This window comes from Patagioenas fasciata, chromosome 1 (genome assembly GCF_037038585.1).
Source record: "Patagioenas fasciata isolate bPatFas1 chromosome 1, bPatFas1.hap1, whole genome shotgun sequence".
Taxonomy (NCBI): Eukaryota; Metazoa; Chordata; class Aves; order Columbiformes; family Columbidae; genus Patagioenas; species Patagioenas fasciata.
This window is the reverse complement of record NC_092520.1, coordinates 205,441,924-205,458,305: the sequence shown is the minus strand read 5'-3', so window position 1 is coordinate 205,458,305 and position 16,382 is coordinate 205,441,924. Positions and strand designations below refer to the sequence as shown.

The 16,382-nt window shown below is 38.1% G+C and overlaps 1 protein-coding gene across 1 annotated transcript in view; it reads left to right on the top strand.

The window, feature by feature from the left end:
- The window catches only part of SEMA3E (semaphorin 3E), a 143,788-nt gene extending 128,844 nt beyond the window's left edge, over positions 1-14,944 (top strand). The window contains exons 14-17 of the mRNA XM_065858361.2: positions 1,531-1,697; positions 7,669-7,736; positions 9,073-9,212; positions 11,783-14,944. Of these exons, the coding sequence (XP_065714433.1) occupies positions 1,531-1,697; positions 7,669-7,736; positions 9,073-9,212; positions 11,783-12,235 (828 nt within the window). The 3' untranslated portion in view covers positions 12,236-14,944. The remainder of the gene's footprint in view (positions 1-1,530; positions 1,698-7,668; positions 7,737-9,072; positions 9,213-11,782) is intronic.
- The last annotated feature ends 1,438 nt before the right edge of the window (positions 14,945-16,382 follow it).

Here is a 16,382-nt window from a genome sequence, read left to right as displayed (position 1 = left end):
CTTCTTTGATGTTCAATTGGCTAGATATCGGTTGCTTTTTGCTCTCCTCTGATGAACCAAGACTTAGAGTAGTCTTTACCCCTGCTAAAAGATGAAAGAGAAAATCCCATCTCATATGTCTCATTGAAAGTGTTGCTCATATCTTCGGGGAAAATAACACTGCAGCTTTTGCAGGCAAGAAAGATCTCCCCCCAAACAAGGATCCAAGAATTCTTCTTAATACCGGTTGGCAAATTGGGTTCCTGCTACTATCATCTGGTTTATCTCAGCTGAAAAAGTCTTCAGACGTTGCTGTTACCGGCCACTCGTGGTCTCTTGCACTAGCATTTCTGAAAGTTAAATTTCTGTGATGTAAACAGATATTGGAGGTGTAATTAGGAACGAGAAAGAACTATGTGGATTAAATTTCTAGTTTTGTGATAGGTAAACCAGACTAAATGAGCTGCCAGTATTTTTCCTCTTTTAAAATATTTTTAAAACATTTTGAAAGCTTGGTCTAAGATTGCGAATTATGGACTAAGTTGGGCCATTAGGATAAGAAGATCTTAGGTGCTCATTAGGAATCGTTTTTCTGACTGCCAAAACCATGGAAGTGAGCTGTGCATAAATAGTTTCTATTGCAGCACACATTGCATATTTCTGTTTTCAGATCTTTTACATTCACCAGCCACAACACTTTTTTTTTCAAATCCCTGTAAATTCAAGCCATTCTCTTCTGAAGTCACGTCAGCATCTCATGAATTAGATTGATAATCTTTCATTTGAGTTGAAAAGAATGATGTGAACTCAGAAGATGCAAATAGTCTTAACACTAATGCTGAATAAAACCCCAAAACCCTACTACATAAATATTAAAGAAGCAGATCATAAGTGGTTAATTTATAAGAAAAGACTGCACAGCACCAGGAAAATAAATCAATAAAATATTAAAAAACCAAACCAAACAAAAACCACAATCAACAAACAAACACTATCTCATGTGCACTAAGGGATAATACAGATTGTAGTACTACTGTGTACTACTGTGCATGTGTATATGTCACCATATTGTAAGTAACCACATCAAGAGTTAAATTTACTTGATAGCTCCCATTTTAAGATTGACGTTGCTTCTAACTAATTTGAACTGCTTTGTTTAAGTTCTTACATGCCAAGTGTTTTTTGCAGATTAGTTAGGTGACAGAGAAGATTTAAAAGAGAGGCTTTGGAAACTATCTAGAGGAAGAAAAAGAAACTTAAAACCCTGCCTATTCAAACACAAACCTTACAAAAGCTGAAACTTCAGAAGCAAGGAAATGCCAAAATAAATTTGTTCATTTTACCTTCTTTCTGTTCCTCTGTGCTCATGCAGGAAAGTTTAGTCTGTAATCAGATATTTTCCTGCAGAGTAACTCTGCCTCCCTCAGGGCACAGGCTAGATGCACAACCGGCAAGCGACACTGAAGCTAACATTTTTTAATAACTCCATTGATAACAGAAGTTTTAGTGGAAGTTCTAGGAATTTAATTATATTGGGCGTATTTTTTCCAGCAACAGCTCTATGTTGGATCTGAGTCAGTCATAGCACAAGTGAAGTTCCACCAGTGTGACATGTACGGCACCGCCTGTGCCGACTGCTGCCTCGCTCGAGATCCGTACTGCGCCTGGGATGGAATCTCCTGCTCCCGATACTATCCCACAGGAATGCAGGCAAAGAGGTGAGAACTGCTGCTTTCTGTCATAACCTTTTTGCAAAGTGCTTGCATGAAGAGTTCCTACTGCAACACAAAGTACTTCATATTTCTTCCTAGTAAAAATAACTAAGCAGTGAGAAGATATGTTAGCTGCTAATTTATTAGTGCAACCTTGGGGAATTGCAAAGGAGCCAGCTTAACAGGATGGTACAAACTGCAGTACCAGGAATATGTTTATGCAAGAAGCAAATTCACTTAGTAATTGTTTGCAGTAAGTCTTAAACAAACCTCAGTTTCCTTATATATCTTTCAGTGTGCAGAGAAAAGATTCTTTACAACACCAGAGACCTGCTTTGGTACTATTATACAGCAAATATATACTCTGCAATAACATATACAACACGATTTGAAGAAAAAAAAAAGCTAAGAAGAGGCTGTGTTAATAAACAAATAGTTCCACCAGTCAAAATTAAACCAGAGTATCTGCAAAAGCTAAAGTTAGGCTTAGGCTTCCTCCAGTGAATGTACAAAAAGAAGTTAGTCTAGTGGCCAGTTCAAAGCACAAACCTAATTCAAATGCTTCAGTTCTTCCCTTGGGAAGACTTCTCTCCATCACCAGTCACTTATTCATGTCTCTTGGCCTTCACTCTTTTGTGCAGTAATTTCTCACATACCTGTTCTCTTCCCTTCCTTCTCAAACCCAGGTTCTCCAGTACAGCTACACAGCTATTTGATCAAGCATCTAGAATGTGGACATTTTAATCCACACTTTTTCACAAGACTTTGAATCAGGTTTGCCACTAGAGAGAGCAATTTCTAGCTTTAGTCAGCAAAACTTTGGTAATGTATAATACAAATTCTTTCTGTGGCTTTTTTACAATCACTGCTTCAGCAAACATATGCTTATATATATTAGAACTACATGAACTGCAAGAATTAGAATGAATTGAGTAACTTCTGCAGACAGTTTTGGAAACCGGTAGAGATGGTTCAGTAAAAATGAAATTATAGCACCCAAACTGATTATTGTTTCTCAACAAAAGTCAGGAAAGTGAGATTTCTATTTATTTATTTATTTATTTTCGTTCTCCACATTTTATCTTTCCATGAACCCAGACGCACTCAAACAGTTGCACTTCTGACTTTAGCCAGGCACAATTGACATTTCTTTGGATTTTTCTAAAAGGTAACGAACACAATCATGTTACACTGGCTAGCAAGACTTTTGGGTAAGGCACCTTAAAATATAAAAATGTGAAATACAGCCAATGACTCAGCATATTTAAGGTTGTCTTGTACTTACTACACTAAGGCATAGGTTAAACCAAGCAGGAAATCTATACCATTTTTCAAGCAGGATTGCATAGTCTTCTCATGCCTCTTGCAAACAGGCCTAAGGGAGGCAGTGGGCTCTGATTGTCTGCTCAATGTGAGAAGACTCTGGTTAAAATTTTCAGGCCCCAGATTAAGGAAGATGAGCAGTTATATAGTGGTCCAGGGAGATTAATTTCCTACAATCCAAGTAGAAATTGGATTATTGTAATTATAGAGTGTATCGGTTACTCATCTAATGATGTAAATGTCATTTGGAGAAGGAAGGGTGTGCAAAAATTTTCCTACCAGCCTACTAGGACTGTATCAGCATTTACGTTGTCCTGTAGGCTATTTATTGTCTAAGAAAAGATAAGAGAAACTCACAAGGTCCTGAACTCTGTTGCACATTTTTAGCATATTTCTCAGCTAAGACAGTGTCCAGAGTAGCAACACTTAAGTCCCCTGAAACACACATTTATCCAGGGTTGAGTGATATGGGCAGCACCCCATGCACCTCTCTGTGTCTTAACTCCCCACCATTCAGCAGGTCAGTCTCTAAAATGAGAAAATACTGCTGTTATCATACTTCTTCTCTTAAGATAAGCACTGCAACAGTGGAGAGGGATTTGCACTCAATTGAATGTTCTTGAAGCCTGCAAAACTAGTTTTACATATAAGAGTTTGGGGAAGAGCCAAAAAGAACCAATAATTTTGAAAGTGATGGATGGAATTTTCTTTGTTCATTTTAGCTCATAGCTGAATCTCAGAGCATTTTAAACTTAGGAGTTTACACTAACTGTGTGTTACATGGAGAGGCAGGGAGAACTACTCAGGACACACATACAGAGGTTGTTTTAAGTTTCCTCTCACTGGGTTACAGGTAGAGAACATTGCTGGAAAAGGCAAGTCTCAGTATACAGTGTGGATTTTTCTGATACTAAGCAAACCCGAGAAGGTGATAACCTTGACATGACTGCTTTGTGTTCCAGATACAAGTAATGCTACGTCACAGAGCATACACATCTTAGTTTGGCCTTGTCTCAAGGCTTCTGCTCAAGTTGTATGGGATAGTATACCTAATGTGAGTACAAGGGGCATTGCAGAGCACTTGTTCCCCTCACTCCTGGCAACCATCCCTTTATCAGGACTTCTGGAGCTGTGCCTTATATTAAAATACAACTTGAGATGGTTTTAATATCGCCTCTATCTGCTCCAATGTGACCCTCATACAGTACCTTTAGGTGGGCTTTTGACTTGTAAAAGCAGCCCCGTTAGTGCAGTAAGAGCACTGCTAAAAGCTCTATTTTTAATTCCAGTCCTACTGGTAACGAGTTGAATGAGACCAGGGATGTACAATGAGTCCTCCCCACTTTGACTCAGATGCTCTTTGCTTTAGATCCTAATGCCTCCAAGGTATGATAAGTGTTTAGAGAAGCATGAAAAAGAAAAGCTGTAAACTAAAGCATGTACGGGATCTAGAGAGAACTGCAGCATAAATACAAAAAACCCTCTGCTTGACAGTTGGTACTCATTTGTTGAATTTTGAAAGCTTATATTATAATTCCTTGTAAATGTGTAGCCTTGATAATTATTTCGATATGGAATTTAATTAAGGACAAATGAAAAACAAGCTCAAAATCCTATATCTTGAGGCTGGCAGTGCAGCATGCTACGATGTCATGGTAGTTACAGGTGTATGGCTCCTGCATGCTGCAAATACTTAAGATGCCAGAAGGAAATTATATTGCACTCAACTCTGCCTGAGAAAGCAGAGAGGTCCAAGACTTAAGGAAATGCTTTAGTTCACTATTATCTGAGCAATCTGGTTTAGGCAATTTTAATCTAAAAAAGCATTAAATTTTGCAAGTGAGATGCTTTTCTGTGCCAGCTCACTGTCCAGTCTGGAAAAGGACTGAAGTAATTTTAAAATGTCTTTCAGTTTGGATAGGTCTGGCAACCTATCATTCTTTAGCTAATTTTAGGAAGTTGATGGTTGCCATCCTGACTTCTCTTCCTCTCTGGCCTCTTTCTCCACCACCCACTTCCCCCAGCAAAAACACAAACACATGCTCTGTGTCTAATGGTTAGCAAGGGAGCTTCAAAGAGTTGTTCTGGTTTTTTTTTGTTTGTTTGTTTTTCTGTTTGTTTGTTTTGTTTTGTTTTGTTTTTAAATTTATTTTCAAACCTCTCCAAGCCTCCTGCCTTACCAGCTGCCTGTCTGCTGGGCCTGGGCTGGAGGGGCATGGTGGAGCTGTAGTGACAGCAACTGACCGCCAGGGGGCGCCACAGAGCGCAGCGAGGCAGGGCAGGGTGGGGGCACTTGTGGGGCTGCCTTCAGCTGGAAGCTCCACGCTGGTATAACTCAGCCGTAACACCTGTTTCGGCAAACCCAAACCCCACTGATTTACTCATTCAAACCACAGTGATGCTTTTTCTCCCTGAGACTTCTCGGCTTTGTGTCATCTATCCCTGAGAAATAACAGAGAAGAGTGAGAAGGATGGCAATGACGATGATGATGATGACGACTGTATTGCTTTCCTGCAGATCATTTTTACTAAGGTCCTGAAAATACAGACTTATAGACTGAAATCCAAATTCATGGAGTTACAGATTACAAAAGACACTTCAATATATTCAGTACAATTGCTAGTCACTGAAAATTATTCCTTATAATAGTTTACTTCAGGAGTTGTCTGGTACTTTGTTATTCATGGGATTCTGAATGAAATGTTTACTAAGAAAAAGTAACAAATACCAGGCTTATGTCAGTATTTATGAAATACCTTTATCTCTCAGCATTTCTCTTTCAGCATCTCTCACCATTTTTAACTCATCTTCAAGAAAGTAGCAAGTGAAGGCACAAGTAAATGTACCTTCCCCAGTCTTCACACTCACAACAGCAAAATTCCGTCAAATAAACATTTATTTTTCTTGAATGGAACTGAAGAGTAAATAGTGCATGCCTGCTAACTGAGCTGTTCCTGCTAGATAGGGCTACTGGCCCTGGCAGCAGTGGGGTTTTCTTGTTTGTGTTTTTCAAGGCTAATGCCTATAGTATTTATGTATATTTTTTGCAGGAGAATGTCTCTTCTGAATAATCTGTATATACAGATATGCAAAGCTGGTGGCAGCATTTTTCAGCACTGACACTTTGCAGAGTTATCAGTAAGCATGGCTGCCACATCCATACATAACAATGAGAATTCCCAGGGCATGCTAAAGCCCTGTTGCTATCTCAGAATCTCAGTTTCCATTTAATAACATGAGTGTATTTTTAGCACTAAAAGACCCAACTTAGTCCTCACTGAATTTGCAGATTCCCCTGAAACAGTGGCAAAACATTGGTGCTGCTAGTCTAAATATCAGTAAAGGTTAAAGCTGTCCTTTTTGTCCAGCAACACCACTGGATCAGAATTCCATAGGTGTGACAGAACTAAGAAAACAATTGCTGTCTACCGCCAGTTTAGAAATGCGATGAGTAACATCAATGGGCAAGATCTTCAACTAGTATAAAACTATACAGTTTCAGTAAATTGCATTTGTGCCAAATAAAAATTTTGCCTTTTGTGTTCATATACCTCTGGCGAAAAGTATTATTTAAGTGGTAAATGCAAAGAGTAACAAAACTGCTTGGCTTTGCTTGTTTCTATCATATATGATTTATACTGTGCACATACTTGCTGTGTAAGATTTGCTGCATTGCATATTTCTCTTAATCTGTTATGTATGGCATTGATAATACTGTGTAGGATTGTTCTTTTTGCAAATATAGGAAAGGTATCTTATTAATATAAATTAATTTCAGGTTGTTGGAAACACGACATCTGGCAAGATATGGCATTCCAATAAGCTCTTTCATTTCCTTAGTAAGGAATCTTAATTTTATTTTTCAGGACACTCAGGTAAAAAAAACGCTGTATAAGAGCACAATTCTTCTGGGAATGCGCTGTACAATTACAGTTTTCATTATTTTTCTGTAAATGTGCATAAAAACCTCAAAGCCCAAAACTCACAGTGGTTTTTCTTTCAAAAACAATTGCATTATTTCTAGGTCACAGCCAGGGCTGCCTGATTCTGACCACAGTTCTGCCATCAGCTCAGTTTCTAGGCATGAGCAAGTCATGTCTGTGTCTGTTTTCCTATTGAGAAAAATAAGCTTAACAACTGTCTGCTACACAGTTGTAATAAAATGAAGTGTTTACTCTGCGCTTTGAGATTCTGAAATAATAATTAAAAAAAAAAAGCAGAGTATAACCTGAGAACTACCATTCACATACATGGCAAAATGTTCTAAATTAAAAAAGGAAATTTCCTTGGCTGCTGGAGAGAGAACCCAAAGACAGGCTAAAGGTCACTTTCACTCTTCCTAGCACTGAATGTTGCCCAGTTAATTCAGAGGATATTGGTTTAGTATTTATAACATCAATGTGGTTATATATAAACTGGACATGTAGTTGTGCCTCTTCCCCAGATAAATCTGTTTCTTTTCTTCAGATCTGTGATTTACAATGAGTACAGAGAAAAGACCAATGCATGAATGAGTACTTCTCAGAACAATGCTAAATTTTTGAGAATCAAGATTTAGGTCTTTATGTTTTTAGTGAACGCCACTTTAGCATAAACTCAACAATCTGTAAGTGAAACACTTTATCTCAAACAATTTCATTTTTTCCTCTCCAGACGTTTCCGCAGACAAGATGTTCGACATGGAAATGCAGCACAGCAGTGCTTTGGCCAGCAGTTCATTGGTAATCTACTCACACATTTACAAATTGCTAGCAAATGCCTGGAGCACAGCACAGAGTTTTTGCCAAGAGTATGAGCCAGACCATGATCTCACCTGAGGTTTTTTACTGGCATATTCCTAGAATAAATTGTAAGATTAACGGGGACAAACACATGTCATCTAAGTCTAAGAATTGCTCTGTTTCCATGGCAGGTCAGGTTCCTGCCATAGTGTTCACATAGTCCTGCAGCCCTGTCATTCAGACTAGGGATGTGGCTAATGCATCTCAAGGGCTTCCAATGGAAATGTGAGTAGGAAGATGAGGCAGAGATGGGAAATAACAGGGGTGCATCCTGAAATATGCATGAAATACTGCCAGGATACTCAGCCAGAAGTGAGAATTGACAGAGCTCCCTAGCACAGACATAGGCAATGACATTTCAGAACACAAATGTGTATTTATGATCGTTATCCAGATTAGTTCTTAAAAATGACACATTAATGTGTCTATTGATGTTGTCCAAGCCTTGGGAAGTGAAGAATTCAAACATTGATATTGGTAATGGCAAAACAGACAGCAAAGAGATTTTGGAAAAGTGTATCCCACTATGAAGTATTAATTGCATAGTAAGTTTGAAATACAACAGAGAAGTCACAACAATATCCAACCCTGTATTTTTTAGGGTATAAAATTGATTGGTGTCAATAATATTTCTCACTACTGTGGAATAAGATGATTTCATTAATTATGCAGTAGGTCTCCTCCAGTGTAATATCTAGCCTATCTTCCTCCGGATGTTTTGTTGGATGGAAAAGCAGAATTGAGTTTTGATTAATGTAATTCACCTTGTTTTTATTAGCACCCTTGGGTCAAACTTACACATTCATTTTACATGTGTATAACATGGATAGATACAATGTTGGTTAGGGTATTTATAGTTTTTAAGATTTTCATGCTGCTCTCATTTTTATCCCTAAAATATTTAATTATTTATTATAGTTAAGCATGTATGGAATCCTCCTGTTTCACTGACTGAAAATGAAATAGATGAACTATTCATAAGAATCAGGTACAAGCAATTAACAGTGTGAAAGGCTGACATCTGTTTCTATACATAAAACCTTAGCTGAATCATGGCAAAATTTGATCCATTTGTCTTATGGCCAGATCCTATGCAAGTCTGAGATGATGGGAAAATTCACATAGCAGGTCAGATCTTCACCAGACACTACTTTTCAGTCACTATCTGGTTGGATCTGATTTAAACTTCACTCTTAAAAATAAATATACCCTGAATATGGAGTGTAACAACTATTGACAGTAACATGTATTTTTAAAACACTTCTTTTTCTTCCAGGTGAAGTCCTGGAGAAGACTGAGGAGAGACTTGTTTATGGAATAGAGTACAACAGTACCCTTCTGGAGTGCACCCCTCGGACCTTACAAGCAAAAGTAATCTGGTTTGTCCAGCGAGCACATGAATCCAAGAAAGAAGAGGTAAATATTCTTATAGCCTAGCATTTGAACTAAAAGAGCCCATGGTTAGGAATATTACATCTTCACTGAAAGGCCTGTCATCTGTTGCTGAAATGCATATGGATGTAAGGGGAAATCATTATGTTCATCTGCTCTCTTGAATTAACAGACTTAAGAATTTCATCTGGTCTTTGCATTCAGCATCTTGAACACTGATATTAGAAATCTAGCAAAAATTGATTTAAGATCTCAGTACAAAAGAGAATCCAGCACTTTTCTTGGTATGCTATTGCAAAGGTGAAAGGTCTATGTATTACTCCCAATGTTAGTGTAGTTTAACATCTACTCATTGTTGCTTCCTCACCCATTACATTACACAACTTTCTGAAAATGGGTGTTGTTGGATTCCCTGCCTCTTTTACATATATTTCCCTATTACGGAAAGTCCTTCATAAGTATACTATATTTATTCCTCAATACCTCTCTGACATACATCAGTGTATCTATCCACATTTAGTATGCGGAAGGATGTAGGGAGAAAAGCCTCAGACCACCAAAGGATGAAGATGGTTGGCTTCCTGCCCAGCAGCTAGGCTCTGCTGCAAATGTGAGACCCCAGTTAGCCATAGACATCTGCAGATCTCAAGAGTGGGACTTATCAGAGAGTAAATGTAGACATTTATAACAAAGAGATCTATGCAGGAGCTAGTCAATGTAGGCTACATTTGAAATCAAACTGGCTGGTGTTGCAGTTGTATCACCTCATGCTAAAATAGGCAGTTTCATTTGGTCAGGTGAATAATGAATACAAAAGCAGCGAAGGATGCCACACTCTGCTTTAAATATCTAAAAATAAGCAATATGAATCCCATCCCCACTTCAGGCACTTTTTTTGCCTGAAGTTTTGTCCAAGTCCCAAATCTCTGCATGATTTTTAACATTTGGTATTTCCTCTTGTATTTAGCTGGAAGATCCCTATCTATGCATTTTCATTCTTACAGTAGATCTATTAATCGGGTCTTTCACAAAAGGTTGTGAAGTGTGAGGGGGAGGATGTTTTGTTATATACGTACCCCATTTGACTCAATAGTTCAGATACTGACTGCCAATACTGTAAATTTGAACAGGCTCTAACATTCTAGTATGTGTTTATACTACTAGGATGAATTAATTTTAATTTTTCATTCTGAAACCTATTCAATTTATTAATGAATATTTATATAGTCATTAGAAAAAGACAAATAAAAGCAGAGAGTAGTAGAATCATAGAGTCACAGAATCACAGGATAGTTTGCGTTGGAAAAGACCTTTAATGATCATCTAGTCCAAGCCCCTTGCCATGGGCAGGAACATCTTTTACTAGATCAGGTTGTTCAAAGCCCCATCCAGCCTGACCTAGAATTCTTCCAACGATGGGACATCCACAGCTTCTCTGGGCAACCTGTGCCAGTGCTTCACCACCCTCATTCTTCTTTATGTTGAATCTAAATCTATCCTTTTTCAGTTTAAAATCATTGCTCTTTGTCAAACCTCAGTGTCTTTTTTATAAACCCCCTTTATATAGTGAAAGGCCATGATAACGTCTCCCTAGAGCCTTCTCTTCTGAAAAAACCACATCTCTCTCAGCCTTTCTTCACAGGAGAGGTGTTTCAGCCTTCTAGTAATTTTTGTGGCCTCCTCTGGACCCACTATTAACAGGTCCATGTCTTTCTTGTACTGGGGACAACAAATCTGGATTCAGTACTCCAGGCAGGGCCTCATAAGAGCAGAGTAGAGAGGGAGAATCACCTCCTTTGGCTTGCTGACCACGCTTCTTGTGATATGGTTGGCTTTCTGGGTTGTGAGCACACACTGCCAGCTCCTGTCAAATTTTACATCCACCATTATCCCTGAGTCCTTTTCTGCAGGGCTGCTCTCAATCTACTCATCACCAGTACTTCTCTTCTGCTTAATATTCAGCACCTTACTCTTCAATGCAAAGTTGGGGATTGCATTCTCCTGAGCACTTCTGCTGGCTGGATTAGACAGCTCAGCACTCCCTGCTTGCTCACATCTGCAAACGACTCGTAGTTAATAACCTAGCTTTGAGCAGCTGTAGGGGGAACTCAAACACCAAACTGAGAACTTAGGCTTCAAGATTGAAATGGCCCCGCAGTTAGATATATGAATATCTATGAGTGTTGCCTCAAAAACTTTTGTCGATGTATAAGAGCATTCACAGGGACATTTATTGCAGGTCAGCTGGCAAATGCCCATTTGTTTTCCATTCAGTAGTTTATTTGCATATTTCAACCTTATTTCCCTCTGTGATTTAGCCACAAGTGACTAACCCATGCCAGAAAAACAGGAAACTATCTGCTTTTCTGTCTGTTCCACCATGCTTGCCAGATTCTTTAGACCACTTTCCTTTCACAGCTCAACCTCTAATTCAAGTAACTGGTTTTGTTATTTTGAAACTGATGTAGAGTACTGTAAATCTTCCTCTCAAAACATAGTATTATATTCATGAGAGTGCATTTCAGAAACAATTGCACTGATTTAATGTAATAGTAAAGGCATGTGCCCTATGACTGCATCAATTTGCTTTTCAGGTGAAGACAGATGATAGAATAATCAAAATGGACCTTGGCCTCTTATTCCTGAAGCTGCATCGCCTGGATGCAGGGACCTATTTTTGTCAGACAGTGGAACACAGCATTGTTCACACTGTGAGAAAAATCACGCTGGAAATAGTTGAGGAAGAACGTGTAGATGAAATGTTCAATAAAGACTATGAGGAGGAGATACCTCATAAAATGCCATGCCCAATGCAGAGCAGTATACCTCAGGCATCGAAGCCGTGGTACAAGGAATTTCTTCAACTAATAGGTTACAGCAACTTCCAGAGAGTGGAAGAATACTGTGAAAAAGTGTGGTGTACAGATAAGAAGAGAAAAAAGCTGAAAATGTCTCCATCCAAGTGGAAATATGCCAACCCTCAGGAGAAGAAGGCAAGGATCAAGCCAGAGCATTATCGGTTGCCCAGGAACATAGCTGACTCTTGATGGACAAAATCCATCCACTGTGCTGGGCGAAATCTTATTTGAACTTAAGTAAGAGGGAGAAATCAGTCTTGGTTTTGGTAAATGACACAGGTTTATATATATAATATCAGGACTGAGAACAAAAATGCTATGGTAAGTTATAGTACACTCCTGATGACTGTTTAGAAGCATTTTAAACAAAATCTTAACTATCTAAGTAGCTCAATGCAATCAGAGTTTTGCATTAGGAGGACATGACAATCTTCAGACTTTGAGTGCTTGAATCAGTTTCCTATGTGGACCATGCTTGTGCTGTATATTGTTGCATATGATGGCATATTTAAGCAAATTCATATAGCTAAGCATTCACAAGTGGATGAAAAATATAACACATATCTTTTCTTCGTTTCACAATTTCTCATGCTTCTGAAAGTGGCACTACTTAAGATCTTTCCTTTTGATTGTGACAAGTCTGATTTTATCACTGAGAACAATGAGTTGTGTTAATACAGTGTACTGCTATTTCTAAAGATAATGAAGGGAAAACCTGTTTACTTCCCAACATTTTTTGTCTTATCAGTCATTTATGAAGTGCAGTGTGCTCTCACAGCTGAATAATATTGCCTGGTAACTTGATGTAAGTCAAATGCATGCTGAGAACACAAATGGAATGAAATTCTTCAATTTATCTATATAAAAAGTTGAAATGATGGTTTAGCTAGAAAACAACTCTATCTTGTCTCTAGTAAAGGATATTGACTTAGCATCGACACGAATTAAGGGAGTGCCCTCTTGTGGCAAAACAAAGTGAAATCCAATATTATCATCTATTTTCTGAATAAATGTGTATAGTGAAGTATTACCCAGATCTACAGCTGGTTTGTTTTTAGCACACAATTCTAGTCTCTATGTGCTAAATCCATAGATTTAGAAGACAGTGCTGGAAGTCATTTAGGCTGGAAAGACAGCATTTGAAGTAAGCAATGTTTCATGTTGTTAATGTGCTTTTGGGGTAAAATGCAGTCATAAAACGTTAAGGTGTAGATTAAAAACAAGAACAACATTATGCAGCTGTGTTTCTATAGTTTCAGGGTCTGATCCCGGTTAATCTTTTCCTGATATGTGATCTCTTGTCAGAAGGTCTACTTTACAGTTCTTGTGAATGATACCAGGAGGGGAGATCAAAGAACTAAGTCACAATTTAGGTCTTTCCAGACTTGTTTTAGAAAAAAAAAATGCAAAAAAATCTTTAAGTACAAGAAATCAGGTGCAGAAAATGCAGAAAAAATAGCATTTCACTTTGTGAGAAATCTGATACTACAATATGAAGTGGATTTTTTTATTTTTAATTCGCAATTTAATAGATAGGGAAGTTATAAACACAAATGAGTCACAAATGAGTTAACTCCTTAAATGCCAATAGGGGAAATATCCAAGCTGTTACAGATTTTGATGCCACCAAGAAAATATACAGGAGACTTACCAGCCACAAAGAGGTTCATGTTGAGCTTCAACTTGCAGGAAACAGAATTCAGACTTAGTGGGAATTAACAACCTGGATAACTGTGACTTGCCAGGTTGGCTGTGTTAACAAACTCAGCAACAGTGTTTTGCAAACAGGCTGTGTGTGAGAGGATCTCACAGTTGTTGTTAGGACCAGCCAGCTTTGCTGTGCTTCTCTAGGAACAGAGACTGTCCCAGTGTTTGAAAGAAGTCCATGGGCACACTGTTAGCAACTGGTGTATGAGTAAAACAGGGTTTCACCTTGTGTTGATGTAACAGCAGACAAGCATTTCAGTCAGCCAGCTGGGCTAAGGAAATCAATTTACCTGCGGGTTTGCACTTCATTTAGCTAGAATGCCTAAGAGATGGGAGTGGACGCTGCATAGCCTTGCATGAATTCATGCAGTTCTGGACTTTGATCTGATACAGAAGAAGCATAAATTCACTTTTCTGTGACAGTTAAATGGAACTTAGTTGCAGTTAGGATCCTCTGTTTACAGTTATATGGGAAGTGCCAGCACTGAGGGCTGTGGCAGAGACAACATACACAGAACAAGAACCCTGGATTTAGACTTCATCCCCTATACAATCCTCACTGGCATCCTTAATGGAAAACTGTTAAAAACACCACTGAAATATTTTTCTGATAAATTATGGAGTCCACTTCTTTTCAACCGTAACAGGAGTTATATTTTATTTTTCCTAATTCATATGCTAGTATCCAGGGCCAAATGCACCATTAATGGACTATTACAAAGGAATAACAGCATCTCAGCCTGATGGAACAAATATGACTTTCTGTCTCATATTCTGAGTTTTCAGGTGGAAATCATATGATATGTAAATCAAGGTTCCTTATTTAATATGAGAGTGTGTATTTTTAGCTCCCTGTCCCTTTAGTGGTTACATGTGCAGAATTGCATTAATTTTTTTATTTACCTTTTAAAATTTAAATTTCTAGCTCACACCTTGCAACTTCTTGATTGCAATGCCTGTGAGGATTCACAACTACAAGGTCTTGTTCAAAGAGTGCTATAACATCTATGGAAGAAAGAGAAAGAGTGATGCATTTTGGAAGGATACGCACAAATATGCTGACATACAGACAACGTTATTTAAAATGCTTCTTTGTATATTTGTGGGGCATTATCTGCTTCTTTTCATTATGAGTTTGATGTATTTTGTATGTGCATGAAGTGGTAAAATTATAAATATTATTAAGAACCATATTTGGCTGAAATAATCTGAATTATTTTTCATCTTTTATTTTCACCAGACAATATGATTACTAGTCACACATTGTTATTTACAGATACCCTTCACCGTGCATTTTATGAGCAGAGGTCTCAGATTGGGACAGAAGGATGTTAGTATATGGTTGACAGCTGGTCAACTGTAATACAGGGTAATGAGTACATTTAGTCTGTTAATGTCAGGTAGATTTGTGAAAGCTATCATTAGAGCAGCATCTGCTGCATGGATGCATTCTGAGAGTAGAACTTGGTCACTTAAACCCAGAAGATTCTAATTGTTGGAAATTCACTGAGAAACAACAATTTGTATAAAGATTTGAACTCTGCCTTGCCTGATTAGGGACAAGCCAGATCACTTGGACTGAACGCTTATTTGGCTTTGCTCTTGCTCTTTTTCTGTCAATGAGATTATTGTCACCTCATACAATCTACTATACTCTCAGATTATGTTGGGACATCAAGCCAGGTGAGTGCTAGCCTTATGTTAAATTCCTGTCTTGTATATCTCAGAATAGACTTTTAGTATCTACATCAGTTTTGCATAGCATAAACCAGATCTCTTTATGTAGGCAAGACAGAAAAATAATTACCCTACATCCAAGAGTCTGAATAGCAGAGTCAATGGTCATATTTGAAGAAGTGCTTGAATTAAAATAATTAACATAGTTACAGAGCTTCTCTTGTTGTTTTATTTTCTTGTAATCTGGGAGGGAAAATCAATTTTATTTTCCCCCAAAAAAAGCAGTCAGTTAGTTTCCCCTTTTTAAAAAGCCCATTAGTCTCCTTAGTTTACCTTGGAGCAGTGAAGCTGGAGTTATTTATGCAGCTTTATGTCTCTGGGTCCAGAAGGCACAAATGCCTCTGAAAGCTGCACTGTCCAGATAAGAGGCTCTGAAAGTGAGCTTTTCTACATCTGTAACCTAGCAGGATGTCTGCAGTTCCTATCAGCCCTGGAATCCTGTTCAGTTAACCAAATTACTTCTTTAAAGGAGAATTCGTGTCCAGTTAACATGGGCATTTGTCGTAAATGAAGACATGATTGACAAGTCTTGCTTCTGGGTGATATTTACTTTCTCCGCTAGTAATGAGTGATGATTTTTTTTTTTCTTTTTGAGGATATAAGTTATCTGACTAGCACTATAAACAGGAAAATGTAAGAGCTAGCAATACCAAGTAAAGCTGCTAGTTGTTATGTGTTAATCAACATTTTACAGTGACACACACATTTCTGTACAAATTTACCACACATCAACCAAATCCATCAGCACAATCTCATTTGACAAAACAACTTTACACCTTTGAGATATGACTCTCAGGTAATGTTGAACCAGAAAATATGTTGTTAAGCCTTTGCACACATGTGCTCATAATTTGCTGAAGTAAGAGGTGCAGGACTGAGCATAGTTGAACAG